The 16,899-nt window shown below is 46.1% G+C and overlaps 1 protein-coding gene across 1 annotated transcript in view; it reads left to right on the top strand.

Annotated features, from left to right (window-relative positions):
• Positions 1 to 1,467: 1,467 nt before the first annotated feature.
• LOC115557523 (NACHT, LRR and PYD domains-containing protein 3-like) overlaps positions 1,468 to 16,899 on the top strand; it is a 44,325-nt gene continuing 28,893 nt past the window's right edge. Inside the window, exons 1-4 of the mRNA XM_030375400.1 lie at positions 1,468 to 1,550; positions 1,647 to 1,713; positions 10,227 to 10,401; positions 10,675 to 12,466. Coding sequence (XP_030231260.1) covers positions 1,483 to 1,550; positions 1,647 to 1,713; positions 10,227 to 10,401; positions 10,675 to 12,466 — 2,102 coding nt within the window. The 5' untranslated portion in view covers positions 1,468 to 1,482. The remainder of the gene's footprint in view (positions 1,551 to 1,646; positions 1,714 to 10,226; positions 10,402 to 10,674; positions 12,467 to 16,899) is intronic.

Consider the following 16,899-nt stretch of genomic DNA (forward strand, 5'->3'; position numbering starts at 1 on the left):
GACCTATCTTCTAGCAACGGGGCTGCCATGTGTTTCTGACCTCATCTGGCTCCCGCTCTGCGTTTGTATCAAATAGGCGTGGCCAATGTGACGTATTGGCTCCGGCTTCCTCGTCTGTTTAAAGATGCTGCCATCTGTGGCTGGAGCAGTTATTACAGCTTGTATGTTTGGTCCTGCTCCCCTTGTGGCTATGTATAGTAATTACAGCTTATATGTTCGATCCTGCTTCCTTGTGGCTATGTGGGGGTAATGCAGCTTATGTGTTTGATCCTGCTCCCATGTGGGGGTAGCTTATGTGCAGGGGTGCACATAACTGGTACGCAAGTACGAATGCACGGCCATAACCGGGGTGCGTAACGTACAGCGCTTTTGCGTAACTTACGGGAGATCGAAAAAAAGCGAAACAACAAAATACATTGAGCAGCTACTTGTGCGTTCGCCACCTGCAAACAAAAGGCAAATGGAGCCGGAGCAGAAGAAAATGTTTTTTTCCGAAAAAGTGGCACCAAGATGTGCCGTGGCTCGAAACGAATGATAAGCTCAATGAAATGTGCGCTCATGTGCGCTGTGTGCGCTGTGCACCGTGCACACACACTGGAGAATGGCGCAAAATCAGCTGATCGCAACGTTCCTTTTGTCAGATAATCAAACACTCCGTGGTCGAGCTGCTGCAGTTTGATAAAAAAAAAGTGACGCAAGAAACCTCTGTGAAACTGGGTACGTTTCATAAGATCCGATATTACGTGTGGAGCTATGTCTGGGGTGCATACCAAACACCATCTCCTGGTACTCAACTGAGTAACTCTATAAAGAAGTTATGTGCACCCCTGCTTATGTGCTTAAATTACACAACAGTAGCCAGTGCTAAATAGATTTTTCGAATGTGTCGAATATCCAACGTCCAATATAAAACTAACTTTACCACGCTTCCTCTCACCTCACCACAGCAGTTCGGATTGATATGCAACAGCATAAAAAGTAACATCAGATAAATAATGTGCTTGTGATGGAGTGAGAACAGGTTGCAGCTGACAGCACTGCGAGGGTAATAAGCTTACTAACACCCCTTACGATGTGGCCAACTTCTTTGGCCACATCATCCCACGCCTTTGCTTTCTTATTTCTGTCCCTGTAAATGAACAGGCTCGCGTCGTATGATATACGATGCCCTGCAACAGCCGCAATTATTCTTTCACGCACCATGATGAAGGAAGGAACAAATTTGTGGTAGGAACTAGGAACTAAAGTTCCTACCACAATGTATGTTTATTGGGACCCACGCCGACGAGAGACATCTACATTCCGATTAGCTGGTGGTCATGTACAGCTGAAACGCTACGAGGTCATTTGCATAGAGATGAGCTGTTCTTAACTCTTTTACAGCTTTACAGCTGTAAATGAGAGTTGAAAAAGCTTTTTTCTTGTTTTTCTAGAAGAGTCCAGCAGGAGAGAGCAGACTCCCATGGACCCAGCTGTGTCTCAATGAAGAGTGACCACTCCATGAATCATCCTGTTAGCTTTAAAGATGGACGCCCCTCCAGAGAGGAGAGGTAGGAGTTTCAAACAGACTGGAGTGGCTCAAAACTAATGCAACCTTTTCCTGTGTCCTATTGCTAATGTTCCCTTTGTGTGTGTTTTCTCCACAGACACCAGAAGAGCTCAAATGTTAGCAGTGCTCAGTCGGTACAGCAGCATCAAACAGAGCTGATCAAGGTGTGTAAATGTCCAACAAGACAGCTAATCTTCCTGTCTTGTAATTAATTAACATCAATATACAATAATTCAATAAAAAATGTAACGCTTACATTGACATGAATATAATATATAAATACATTCATATTCAAAGCCACTCAGCACTGATCATACAAGGTAGAATATGAATCAAAACACAAGTATTACCTCTGCCGGTCAAAAGATTCCTCCCTAAATTATTTATAAGGGATCAGTGTTTCCTCTTTAATTTTACTGGGGGGCCCGCTAGGCCTACGAAAACCCTTCCATACTATACTAAACATAACTGAAGACACATATTAACTGATTTACCTTTACTTTGCTTAGCTTATTATTTTCATCCACTTATAGCTCTACTATACTACATTGCAATAAAACATTGTGTGATGCATGGACAACAGAAAAGTTTCAGAAAAGTTTTTTTAATTACTTTTACACACTCAAATTCTGGTTCAAAGTATGGATGAACTCCATAAAGTGTAAAGGTGCTCCTTAAAAAAGGAATCTTAAAAAAGCTAAATATGGCAAAAATAATTCTACCTCGCTACATCAATTAAATATACATATAAAGATAAATGAACCCTTTAAACTGTGGAAGTAAGGACACTGAAAAAAATAAGCAAAAAAAAGTCACCTCTAATGAATTGTGTACAAAAATACTATGAATATTGTAGCGGGCCAGTGGGTGTGGGGTTTCCACGCCACCAAGTCAAATGATACACACACACCGAGAGCAGTTCAATAAGGTGGTTTATTCAGAATAGACGAATAAATGTCACCAGGGTGGGGAAAAGGGTAATCCAGAGTCCGTAGTCTGTAGTCCGTAGTCCAGGGGTCGTCGCCGGGAGGGTTCTCACACAAAGCGGTCGGTACACAAATAATCTGTAAATGTTCAGGTTTCCTGCTCTCTTTGGCCACACACAGTTCGCAGAGGCTCACGCAGAGGCACTCCATAGTAGGCTCCCTCCATGTGGTTGCATGCTCCCTTTTATCCCCAAGCACTCCTGCCTAATGCACCTCAGGCTTGCATCGTTAAGGGAGGCAGTCCTTGTAAAGCTTGGGGGTGGAGCCAGCATGCTGCCACATACCTCCCCTCAATCACCACCCCTCCCTGGCGTCTGCCACACACCCTCCCCCTCAGCTCCGACCGGGAGGGAGGGGCGGTCCAGCTCCCCAGAGCATCCCTCCTGGACAGGGCATCCGCATTCCCATGGGCTGCCCCGGACCTGTGAACAACCGAGAAGGCAAAAGGTTGTAATGATAGGAACCAGCGGGTGACCCTGGCGTTACTGTCCTTATTCCTCGACATCCAAACCAGTGGTGCATGATCTGTGACCAGGGTGAAGTGGCGCCCCAACAGGTAGTACTTCAGGGTTTCCAGGGCCCACTTGATGGCCAGACATTCCTTCTCCACCGTAGAGTATTTTTGTTCCCTCGGCAACAACTTCCGGCTGATAAAAATAATCGGGTGTTCCTCACCTTCATGTAATTGTGACAACACTGCCCCCACCCCTGTTTCCGACGCATCCGTCTGCACCACCATTGGCTTGGTGAAGTCCGGGGTTACCAGCACGGGTCCTGAACACAGTGCGGTCTTTAGGTCCTGAAAGGCTTTCTCCGTCTCCTCGGCCCATGTGACTTGGGCGGGCAGCCGGTCCCTGGTCAGATCTGTCAGAGGGCTGGCTACGGATGCAAAGTGGGGAATAAACCTCCGATAGTAGCTGGTAAGCCCCACAAACGTGCGTACCTGTTTCTTGGTCAGGGGCCGTGGCCAGTCCTGTATCGCCTCCACCTTCTTCATCTGGGGTTTCACACACCCCCTCCCAATGGTGTAGCCCAGGTACTCCGCCTCCTTCAGACCGAGCTGGCACTTCTTTGGGTTAGCCGTCAGCCCCGCCTCCCGTAAGGCCTGCAACACTGCGCTCACCTGCTTCACGTGAGCGTCCCACTCACTCCCATGGATGACTATATCGTCAATATAGGCGGCCGCGTACCCCCGATGGGGACGGAGTACCCGGTCCATCAACCTCTGGAAGGTGGGCGGGGCCCCGTGCAACCCGAAGGGTAGCTTCCTGTAGTGGAACAGCCCGTCAGGAGTGGCAAAAGCGGTTTTCTCCCGCGCCTCGGGAGCTAAGGGTACCTGCCAATAACCCTTTGTCAGGTCGAGCGTGCTGATATACCGGGCTGTCCCTAGCCGTTCTATGAGTTCATCTATACGGGGCATGGGGTAGGCGTCAAATTTAGATATCTCATTTAGCTTCCTAAAGTCGTTGCAGAAGCGTATGGTTCCATCGGGTTTCGGCACCAACACTATGGGGCTACACCACTCACTGTTTGACACCTCAATGACTCCCGCTTCCAACATAGTCTTTATCTCGGTCCTGACGGCCTCTCTCCTGGCCTCCGGTATGCGGTAGGGTCTCAATTTCACCTTTTTCCCGGGCTCAGTGATGATGTGGTGCTGTACCAGATTGGTGTGGCCCGGTTCACTGGAGAACACATCCTGGTTCTGGTCGACCAACTCCATGAGCTCCTGCCTCTGTGCTGGGCTCAGCTGTTCCCCTAGGGGCACCTTGGCAGGCCCGGTTTGACTGGTAGCCTTTGGAGGAACAGAGCAGAGTACATCCCGTGCATTCCATTTCTTTAACAGGTTTACATGGTAAATTTGAGTCGGCCTCCTTCGTCCCGGCTGTCGGACTCTATAATTCACCTCCCCTACCTTTTCAAGTACTTCGTATGGCCCGTTCCACCGGGCCAGAAACTTACACTCTGTTGTGGGGACAAGTACCAGCACTTTATCTCCGAGCTGGAAGTCTCGCTGTTGGGCCCCTCTGTTGTAGACCCGTGCTTGGGCAACCTGGGCCTCCTGCATGTGTTCCCGCACCAGGGGCCACAGGGTGGTCATCCGGTCCCTCATGTCTCCCACGTGTTCCACCATGGTTCGATGGGGCGACGGTTGCTGTTCCCAGGCTTCCTTCGCTATGTCCAGCAGCCCCCGGGGTCGTCTCCCATAGAGGACTTCAAATGGAGAGTGGCCGGTCGACGATTGGGGCACTTCTCTGATCAAGAACATGAGAAAGGGAAGCAGCTGGTCCCAATTCCGTCCGTCCACCTCCATCACCTTCTTCAGCATCTGCTTCAGGGTACGGTTGAACCTTTCCACTAGTCCATCGGTCTGCGGGTGATAAACTGAGGTGCGCAACTGTTTTATTTGAATTAATTTGCAGAGGTCTATCATGATTCGTGACATGAACGGGGTTCCCTGGTCTGTCAAGATCTCCTCGGGAATGCCCACCCGGGAGAACATCAGGACCAACTCACGTGCAATCCCTTTTGAGGCCATGGTGCGCAGTGGAATGGCTTCGGGGTACCTAGTGGCATAATCCAGTATCACCAGGATGTACTGGTGCCCCCGGCTGCTCTTGGGTAGTGGTCCCACCAGGTCCATGGCAATCCTGCTGAAAGGAACTGAAATAATCGGTAGGGGAATTAATGGGCCACGGAAATGTGGTTTTGGTGCCACCTGTTGGCACTCCGGGCAACTGCGGCAGTAATCCTCCACTGCCCTCTTCACCCCCGGCCAGTGGAATCTTGCCTTGATCCGGTCCAGGGTCTTCTCCACCCCCAGATGAGCCCCAAGAAGGTGGGAGTGTGCCAGCTGCAGGACTGATTGAACAAAGGGACGGGGCACCAACAACAACTCCACACATTCATCCTTCCTCTTTACGACCTGATACAACAACTTGTTCTTGATGGCAAAATGAGGGTATGTGATCAGACCTACCCCCTCGATGGCCTTCCCGTCCACCACGGTCACCTGCTGGAGAGCACTCGTCAGGTTGGGATCCTCCAGTTGGGCTGTTCCGAACCGTCCCGATAATGAGGCAGGCTCTGGCGTTGCCTCATGGTCCATCGGGAACAGATTGTCCATACTCGCCTCCCCTGCCTCCTGTCCTGTGTCCCCTGCGTCACTTCCCGATAGAGGTTCAGTTGACCCCTGTGGGTCCACCTCGTGTAGGCCACACATCCGGACCTCCCTCTTATCGGCCCTCGCCCTTCTCCGGTGTCCTCTTTCCTTTAGGTTCCCCCGCTCTCCCCCCTCTCCGGCCAAACTGGCCCACAGTTGGCTGAAGAGTGGGGAGTCCCTCCCAATAAGAACCGGCACTGGCAGGTTTAGGACGATTCCCACTGGTCCTGTGTATTGCCCCTTTGTGGTCTGTAGGTGAAGGAGGGTAGTGGGGTAGTTCTTAGTCTCCCCGTGTATGCATGTTACTGCCACAGTGTCCCTCAAGCTCGGGGACCGGGCGAAGTCCGGTCGGATCAGGGTCACCATACTCCCAGAATCCAACATAGCTGTCGTGTCCCTTCCGTTGGCCTTCACCGGAGTGACTGGGGAAGGACCACTTTCCTCACCCCAGCAAACCGTCAGCAATCTGCAGGGACGCCCGGTTGTTAACTCACCAGCTGATGCCGACGGCAACGAGACATCACGACTCGGACAGGTCCATGCGATGTGTCCAGGCTCGCCACACTCGTAGCACTTCCTGCTGTCTGGGTTCAGGAAGGGCCGACGTCTCGGGGGGCTGGCTCTTGGCGTCTCCCTGGCCGGGATCCTGCCGTGGTCCTCTGTCCTTATCCGCTCCCGCTCCTTTGGGCGAGGATTGGGTTCACCCCTCAGTGGACGTCCACTGCGTAGGACTTCCACAGCCGCCTGGTGACCTTCCACCAACTCCACCAACTGATCTGCGCTCTGCGGGTTAGCTTGGCTGGCTAACTTTTTAGCCTCGTATGGGAGGGACCGCAAGAATTTGTCCATGACCACCTTCTCTGTGGCGGTAAGCGTCAGTGGGGCAGCCGTCAGCCAGCCTTTGGCCAACCTAATTAGATCGTGCATTTGTGAGCGCGGCGACGCCGTTGCATCATAAGTCCAATCATGAAACCTTTGTGACCTACTTATCAATGTGTATCCATACCGGCGTAGTATTTCCTTCTTCAGCCCTTCGTAGTTAGACGCCTGCTCGTCCGTCAGGTCCTGATACGCCTTCTGTGCTGTGCCTGACAGGAACGGTGCGAGTAGGCTGGCCCATTGTGCTGGATCCCAATTCTCCCGAACCGCCGTCCTCTCAAAGGTATTGAGGTATGCCTCTATATCATATCGTCTCTGTCTGCTTTAAAAGAAACCTGGGTCGTCCCGGGTCGTAGCCTGATGCGCCATGCTCACTTCCACTAGCTGTTTCATCAACGCTTCCATCGTTGTCCCTGTGTTGGTCTACCTATTTGACTTGGTTTTGGCTACAAGCACGCATTCTCCACCACGTGTAGCGGGCCAGTGGGTGTGGGGTTTCCACGCCACCAAGTCAAATGATACACACACACCGAGAGCAGTTCAATAAGGTGGTTTATTCAGAATAGACGAATAAATGTCACCAGGGTGGGGAAAAGGGTAATCCAGAGTCCGTAGTCTGTAGTCCGTAGTCCAGGGGTCGTCGCCGGGAGGGTTCTCACACAAAGCGGTCGGTACACAAATAATCTGTAAATGTTCAGGTTTCCTGCTCTCTTTGGCCACACACAGTTCGCAGAGGCTCACGCAGAGGCACTCTATAGTAGGCTCCCTCCATGTGGTTGCATGCTCCCTTTTATCCCCAAGCACTCCTGCCTAATGCACCTCAGGCTTGCATCGTTAAGGGAGGCAGTCCTTGTAAAGCTTGGGGGTGGAGCCAGCATGCTGCCACATACCTCCCCTCAATCACCACCCCTCCCTGTCGTCTGCCACAATATTTAACAAATGACTCAAAGAATGGATGAACTCGATAAACTATGCAAACATGTTCTTAAAGTCACTCCAACACTTCAACAAGCTAATTATGACTTGAAGGATCAAATTGAACATACAAAAATGCTACAAAGAATGTTCAAGGATATTTAACAAATTCTGAATGAACTCCATAAACTGTGCAAAAGCTTTTTAAGCACACTGTAAGGAAACAAGCTAATTATGACCCATTAATTGGATTAACTATACATTCTATGTGCTATTATGGATACTCTACGTGCCACTACAAAATTAAACTAGTGAAGTTCTTGTAGTTCTTTGCCTATCTTCAATAACAAAAGTTGAACAGTTGGCATTTCTATTCACCTTTAAAATTGACGCAGCATTTGCCCCTCCCCCCCACAAAAATCATCAATTTAATCGAATAATCTGGTTGACAAGTAAACGTGTGGCTGAGGGGGCGCCCTAGGATGATCATGTTTAATAAAGATGTTTTATTTCGCTTGTTGTTCTAATTCTATGGTAAGTGGGAATTAAGGGCGCCACTAGAGGGCGCCCCCAACCCATTTGTCATCGAAGGCAATCCCCTAGTTCGCTTATAGCAGTGGTTCTCATCCTTTTTTGGGCGAACGCCCCCTTGACCTTACCCTGACCCTGACCCTGACCCTAACCCCCCCCATAAAAAAATATAAATAAACTAGCAACCCCACTCACACTCGTGTTATATTGCTTAAAGTTGTCAATGCATCGTTTTTCATTGATTTTGGGTTGGTCACTAATAGCAATGAGTCGGTTTTGGTGCAACATTTTTTTTATTATTAATTAATATCCATGACATGCAAATTTCTCACCTCTGATTGGCACTCCCGCGACCTCCCGGCTGCCACGTCTTCCGTCGTGCCCCGGCCGCGGCACCCTGCGGCCCGGGCACCTTGACCTTGGGCGACCACTCCTGTGACTCCCGCCGTGCCCCGTGAACGAATGAATGAATGGCCCGGGAACCACGGGTACCGCGGCCCAGGCAACGCGGACACGGGGAAAACAGATTGCGCGCAAAGGCCTAATTAGGCCTATATATTTTGTATTTGAAATGCAACAGTCTTTTCGTGGAGGCGACGCTCAGAGCAGCGGGAACTGAACAGCAAGAGGAAGGAGGAAAACAAAATGAACCAAAATTTGATATATTTTTCTTGCTATCGGCCAGGTTTGATTGTGTTGTGTTGGTTATTGAACTGTTAACCCGCAAACTTGGATTATGTTTAGCAGCATTACTATAGAGATCATGACGATAGCTGATGTTACGGGAGTCCAGGCGTGTGCAGGACCGAACCGCGCTGTATTATCACTGTTCCACTGCGCATAGACAGTAAAGAGTAGCTGAGACAGTAGAGGGGTTAGAAACCAATGAATGAAAATAGGCTATTTATTTCAGGTAGCCTATTTTTTCACCCAAAAAAAATAAAAACAATGAAAGTTTAAACCCCCCCCCCAAAAATTGAATCACGTTCCCAGCGCCCCCCCTAGGTTGTGCGAATGCCCCCCAGGGGGCGGTACCGCTCCCATTGAGAAACCATGGCTTATAGCAATCGCCAGCCCTGGTTGACTGGTGAGAGCCGTAAAAATATCGACCTTGGTGTGAATACAATTTATGTCGCCTTTTCGCAAAACTGAAATCGTGCTGTGTGTATACATTCCCATTCAACTCAATATGTTACTTAATTGTGTGAAAAAATCACAACAAATAATCTCGTTCAATGTAAGGATCTTACAACGTGAGTGTTTAGTCAGTGCGCTCCATCTCCACTGACAATGCAGCTAATTATATTAACGCCATCGAGAGGTGGCGTTATAAGAAATAAATGTTTATTAGTAGAATGCCCTCTAGTGGACAGAACGCTTAAGAGTGGCATTGACAATGCATAAGCCTGTGTATACAGTATATAGGTACAGTAAATATTAATAAGAAGCTATATATTTGTGTTACAAATTAGAATATAATTAGAATATTAAAAATAATATGGAATGCATTTCAAATGGGATTATAGAGGAAGATTGACAGCTCTACTGCATTGATGATGTGCTATGTTTTACAAAGTTCATTTATTTTTTATTAGAGGTGTCAGTTAAACGCGTTATTAACGGCGTTAACGCAAACCAACTTTAACGGCGTTAAAAAAATTATCGCGCGATTAACGCAATTATTTTATTAAAAAATAAATAAAAAAATTCTTTGGCTCAAAACAAAGAAGCAGTAGCCTGACTGCTATGTTCAAATGACATTTGTTCAAAGCAGTCGTTTGATTGCACTATAGGCTCTTCTTTTGTATTGTCCTGTTTTGATCAGTATATGCCAATGTTGTTATCAATAAAAAATCATTTGCACAAGGCAAGCCGATGCACTTCACCATGTTGATAAGAGATTTAAAATGAGAAGAATTATGGGACAAAAAAATCAAGGGATATTTAGCATAGAAAAAGAATTTGCGATTAATCGCGATTAATCATGAGTTAACTATGACATTAATGCGATTAATCACGATTAAATATTTTAATCGCTTGACAGCTCTAATTTTTATGCAATAAATGTACTTCATTCAAGTCATCTTCTCCTTGTGATCATTTTGTTATAGGTCTTTATATCCACCAAGTGAACTAACATTTGTACGGTAATATAAATATCAGACTGCCTGCTGCTTTCACATTGATGCTTGTTCTGTTCCAGAGGGCTGAGGAGGTTCCCTTCCTTCATTACCCGCAAGGCTCAGAGAGTCAGAGGGAGGAGGAGGATGGTAAGAACAAAGAGCAGAGGAGGCGTGCCATAGAGGGAGTGGTAGACATCACAAAGCTCTGCCTGATGGAGATGAACCAGGCGGACCTGGCCGACACACTGTGGGGCGGTAAGAGACTTATTTTGGAGGGCAGAAAATACTCTGTTCTGTTCAGATTCAAACATTTCTAAATCTTCTATGTTGAAATATGGTTCCCCTTGAGGATTAAATGGTTGGATCCAGATACAGTATGTATGGTTATTGTGGGCTATCAGGCTAAAGAATCTTATATACTGCAAGCCACTAAATATCATGAAATTGATCATTTAACAAGAATAATTGAAATGTGTCCCATGATGACACCATCCACTAACTGATGTCTTTTGTTGTTTTCTCATTCAGGATCTGATGCTGTCGAGTGCCAACATAAAATCAAGTCTAATTTGAAGAAGAAGTTCACATGTGTGTTTGAGGGAATCCCTAAATCAGGGGAGCAAAGACCTCTGAATGAGATCTACACAGAGCTCTACATCACAGAGAGAGGCAGTGGGGAGGTCAATAAGGAACATGAGGTCAGACTGATTGAAACAGCTTCCAGAAAAACAGCCAAGGAGGAAACAACAGTCAGATGTGAGGACATCTTTAAACCCTTACCTGGACAAGATCAACCAATCAGGACAATAATGACAACTGGAGTAGCCGGCATTGGGAAAACTGTCTTAACACAGAAGTTTACTCTGGACTGGGCTGAAGGCAAAGCCAACCATGACATACACTTCACATTTCTAATCACTTTCAGAGAGCTGAATTTACTGATAGGGAAAGAGTTTAGCTTGGTGGAACTTCTTCATCACTTCTTTATTGAGAACAAAGAAGCAGGAATCTGCAGATTCGACCGGTTCCAAGTTGTCTTCATTTTCGATGGTGTGGATGAGTGTCGACTTCCTCTGGAATTCAAGAACAACCCCATCTGGACTGATGTCACGAAGTCCACCTCAGTGGACGTGCTGCTGACAAACCTCATCAGGGGCCACTTGCTTCCCTCCGCCCACATCTGGATAACCGCACGCCCTGCAGCAGCCAATCAGATCCCTGCTGATTGTGTTGACATGGTGACAGAGGTGAGAGGGTTCACCGACCCACAGAAGGAGGAGTTCTTCAGGAAGAGATTCAGAGAGGAGACGCTGGCCAGCACAATCATCTCCCACGTCAAAAAATCACGAAGCCTCCACATCATGTGCCACATCCCAGTCTTCTGTCTGATCACTGCTACAGTTCTGGAGGACTTCTTCAAAACATCCCAGAGAAAAGAAGAGATGCCCAAGACCGTGACTCAGATGTACAGCCACTTCCTGAGGGTTCAGTCCATGCAGGGGGACAGGAAGTATCATGGCAGTGCTGAAACAGATCCACACTGGAGTTCAGAGAGCAGGGAGATCATTGTTTCGCTGGGAAAACTGGCTTTTAACCAGCTGGAGAAAGGCAACCTGATCTTCTACGAGGCAGACCTGGCAGAGTCTGGTATCGATATCAGAGCAGCCTCAGTGTACTCAGGAGTGTTCACCCAGATCTTTAAAGAGGATTGTGTGCTGTACCAGGACAAGGTGTTCTGCTTTGTCCATCTGAGCATCCAGGAGTTTCTGGCTGCCCTTTATGTATTTTTGTCCTTCATCGACACTGGGGTCAATCTGCTCGCAGGGCAACCAGAAACCTGGTTATGTTTTTTTACAAAGAAAACAAGACTCTACCAGAGTGGTGTGGACAAGGCCTTACAGAGTGAGAATGGACACCTGGACTTGTTCCTCCGCTTCCTCCTGGGCCTCTCTCTGGAGAACAATCAGATTCTCCTAGGTGGTCTACTGGGACAGACAGGAAGTAGATCAATATCCAATGAGGAAACGGTGTCCTACATCAAGGAGAAGATAGGTGGAGATCTCTCTACAGAGAAAAGCATCAATCTGTTCCACTGTCTGAATGAGCTGAACGACCGTTCTCTAGTGGAGGAGATCCAACAGTTCCTGACATCAGGAAGTCTCTCCAGAGAATCTCTCTCTCCTGCTCAGTGGTCAGCTCTGGTCTTCATCTTACTGTCATCAGAAAAGGAGCTGAACATGTTTGACCTGAAGAAATACTCTGCTTCAGAGGAGGGTCTTCTGAGGCTGCTGCCAGTGGTCAAAGCCTCCACAACATCTCTGTAAGTTCACTAATAACATGTATCACATTACACACAACACAATGTACATAATGCTAGAATATAGAAGTTCAATTAACAAACAAAAAATCTGTGTACGTTCACTTCTAACATGTATTTCAATACACAAAAAAACAATATACATCATTCTTGAATATAATAGTTTTATTTTGAAAGATTTAAAGCGTTACAAAATATTTACACAATAGGCCTATCTCACGAAAATCGGAAATGACGTCACACCGGGTAAACATTCTTCCGGCGTAGTCATTTTTGTATTGCCGTCAATGCAAAAATGGATCGTATCTTCGCCACTTCCCTGGTGGGTATTCCCAAATTGCGATTCGAAGATGTGCAGAAGATTGTGGAGACACACTCAGCAACACCACAGCCCAGGCTGACAAAGGGGTACAAGTTTTTTGTGGAGGAGTTTGTACACAATTATCAAGGTAAGTTGTCTAAGGTGTTTTGTTGTTGTCAGTAGGCTACTCAATGGCCGCCTTGCTCATTCATGTTTTGTGATGACAAGCAAACCATTTACGATCCATATAAATCGTCAGAAATATTGTCTGTGTGTGAAATGTGTGTAAAATGATCATATTTGTTACGTGTAGACTATAATATTATGAATATAATTAGCCATGGTGGCTATGAAGTCTCCGTGTGTAGCGTTAGCATTTTAGCATTAGTTTAGCCAAGGATAGGTTCAGCTAGTTATTTGCTGACCAGTTTTCTTCCGATCAGCGACATATTATTAACATTATGTACATGCTAAGTGTCAAATATAGTTGATGGAAAGGTGGTAGTGAGAGGTAGATGCAACCGCTCGATGAGGAGCCCCACATACTACAGGTTTCTGCTGAGTTAGGGCCCGTTGGCCCAAGTCTGTTAGTTTTGATAGTCTGTCTGGACTAACAACTGCAGTTGCAGTTTTCCTCTTCTTCTGAAGTTCAGATCATTTTCATTGTTCTTTCTTACAAACAGTAGCGTGCTTAAGACTTGGCCCACCTAGCTTGCTGCAATGTTGTGGCTGTACAGAGTAGACCTATGTATTTTTCTTCCTCTTCATTAAGGCACAAGCCGTAAATAAAGGAAATGTGTTGAGTGCATTAAAAGGACAAACATCTGGGCTAGTTCATGTTATAACATTGCTAAAACAACAGATGTAATGGTGGCCCAAGAGTTTTGCACGGAACTGTACATGGCTTTTCTGCGGTTGCAGGCTCCTTGCCAGTTTCCAATGGCCTTATATCAAGGTCCTACCTACTAAGTTCAGTAACTCAATTCTTATGGTGTTCACAGATCACCCTGGAGGCTGTTGGACAACTGGGTCTCTCAGAGCTGTAGCTGTGCTGCGGGCAAAGGCTTCTGTAGCCATATAACCGCTCTGCTGTTCCAGACAGCGCATTATGTGCAGCTGGGCCTTGATGTGGTTCCACCTTCCCTGGCCTGTACCAGTCAACCACAGATGTGGCATCGACCTCGAACCCATGTGTGCTGTTGTGTCCTCTGTTCAAATCATACACTTCAGTATTTGTCTAGAGTATATGCATTTCCTGTATTGTTGTTCGCCTCAGGGAATCCATCCAGAGGCTGTGAGTGACCTGGTGGTGAAGAAACCCAAGTCGGTGGGGAAGACTGGAGTCAAGTCCACACTCTACAGAGCGTATGCTGGTAAGACATTTGTTTTGCAATTTGCACTCTGTTAAACTTGCTCATTATGAAAAGATGCATATTAGAATACATCTGTTATCACTACAATATAAAAAAAAGTCACATTTTTATTTGACGTTTCGCCCTTTAATGTCCCACATCCTAGAGGGAATATCCAGCTTGGAGTTGGTACCATCTCAGCTGTGCTGACCTGGAAGATGTCAGCAATGACCTGTTCTTTAAGGCCAGTTGCTACTCTACAACAGTAGATGAAAACTCATCAATGACTGGAATCTTCCTTGAAGGGCGTGGTGTTGGAATCGCCTCTTGTCCAATCCTCTGTGCTTTGCTCCAATGAAGAATATATTGTGTTGAGGGGCAAAACAGACTCCCAAAACACTTGAAACACTTCTTGAGATGGAAACCGAGTATAATATGTCATGGTCTGATCAGACACACAAAACCTGTTGAGGACAGTTTGTGGCCCCATGGACATTTCTTGCAGCCTTGCCTCCAGCTCAGCAATATACTCCAGGGCATCATCCAGTGCACCTACAAAAAAAGAAGACAAATAAGTCTTCATTACCATTCATTCGTGTTCACCCTTTCTTTTTATTGTATTGTTATTCTGTATACTTAAGTTTATTTATATTTCTTATTATTAAATTTATTTGTACTGTTTTCTGTTTTTATTTTTTATGTATTAACTATAGGTTGAGTGTACATAGAGTAAAAACCAAAGTCATATTCCTCGTTTGTTCGCAAACCTGGCCAATAAAGCTGAATCTGAATTAATATGCAACCCCAGTTTAACAGTACGTCTGATGTTGATTGAATGTTTTAACGTTAACCATGCCATGTTTGGCAAAATTATACAATAGCCCAACAAGTGTTGAACACAAATAACAGACATAACAGCTAGTTAGCACACATCTTCTTACCGGCAGGGGGGCGTTTCGCGTAGTCATGTTCCCCGGTACCTCTCCGGTCCGTTCGTGTTTTGTCCTCTCCTTCAGCTTTTCGAGCTGACACCCGTTTATACACGGGTGTTTTTTTCGGGGCTGTGGTGTAGCTGTTCCAGTCAAAACGACTAGGAACAGCTCCAGTATTCAGCGTAGCACTCCCGTCGTCATAATCAGCCGCTGAAAAAATGCCGACTACAGACCAGTGTATTCCCCTTCTGAATTACGAAATTAACTCCTTCATTCCGTCTGATCGCCACTGCTGTATTGGGTATTATTTGGGAAGTCGTGGACATGTAAATACGGTTGTTTTTGTTTTGAATTGGCGCATAGAGGTACACAACAGAAGCTTTTGTTTTTTGACCGCGCCATTGTCAAATATCATGGACTACGCGACCGGAAGTCACTTTACCCGGTGAAGGCAAAATCGAACGCCGAACCAGGAAGTTGTGAGATAGGCCTATTAACGCAGCTTTGTTAACTTCCTGTTGGGGCTGATCTCTTATAATCTACCGTTGAGAGGTACAATCGTGTCAAGAATACACACGTTGTATGAAGGCGAGAGGGCACAGAGGATGAACAAGCTTAAGCAAGCAAAGCACGTCGCTCTTACAATTTTTTTATATATAGATTAAGTGAGCCCATTGTTTCCGATGGAACTCGAACGATTTGCGATCAAAGAAAAAAGCTTTTTTAGAGTTTCAGAAAAGAGGGAGGCTTGTTTTTCCCATGGTTACGGCCAACGTCGATTTAACAATACTTTCTTAGTACCGTTGTTGTGTTACTGTTATGAGCGTTATAATAAAGAATGTTGTATATGAAATCCCCCGCACAACATAGTGATATACTATAGGTGTCCGGGAAGCCTAACCCTTATTCGGAAGAGGTTATTAAATAACTCTCTGTTTCGACGGAGCTTCACCATCCACACACACTGTAGCGTTATATCAAAAGTTTCCAAAAAGCTAAACTTTCTCTCGGACACCACAGTCAACCACTGCCCAGAGAGAGCTCCACATACACCTCGTTGCCGTAGCCTTTCGGTCGCAAAGTCAGACTTCCACCAAAAAGGTAGTTATACAATATAAATATTAGGGCTGTAACGATACACAAACTCACAATTCGGTTTGTATCACGATTTTTGACCCACGGTTTGATACATCCTACGATTTTTTAAATTTAAAAAGCATTTTATTCAAACAACAATATAACAATTAACTTAATGTAACATTTAATAACAAATAATTTGGAACACTGAACAGATTTGAACAGAAAGAATACTGTTAAAGTATAGCTAAATTAATAAATAAATAACCAAAGATTGCAGTTGGAGGATGCTTGCAGGTAGGCAAAAACCCTCAACTAGTTTGGTTGGTTTAGTCAAAAATCCTATTAGCGCTTCTTATTAGACTATGTAGCTTAAATAATGAGGCCGTATAGAATGCAACATGTTTAATATCCTAACTTTCAATAGATGGGAAAAAACATGAACTTCTAACACGAACGTCGCAATAACGAGGCATAGTGTTACGAGTAGCGTAGGCCTATGTGTGTGCGTGAGAATGGCAATGTGCGTATGTGTGTGTGTGTGAGTGACGTCAGCGAGTGAGTGGACGAGCGAGGAGAGCGAGCGGTAGCGTGTGCGTCTAGTGAAGAAGCGAATGAGTCCGGTTGAATTAAGTACCCATCCTGTCAATAATCGGTGGCCGCTTCATTCCGACCTATAAGCAGACAAACTGCCGGTCAAATCACACAAAACAATAGAGACAGGGATCACAAAGGCAATTTTTTTCGCTTGGCCCACTCTGGATAAATGTCGTT

This window comes from Gadus morhua, chromosome 2 (assembly GCF_902167405.1).
Source record: "Gadus morhua chromosome 2, gadMor3.0, whole genome shotgun sequence".
NCBI lineage: Eukaryota > Metazoa > Chordata > Actinopteri > Gadiformes > Gadidae > Gadus > Gadus morhua.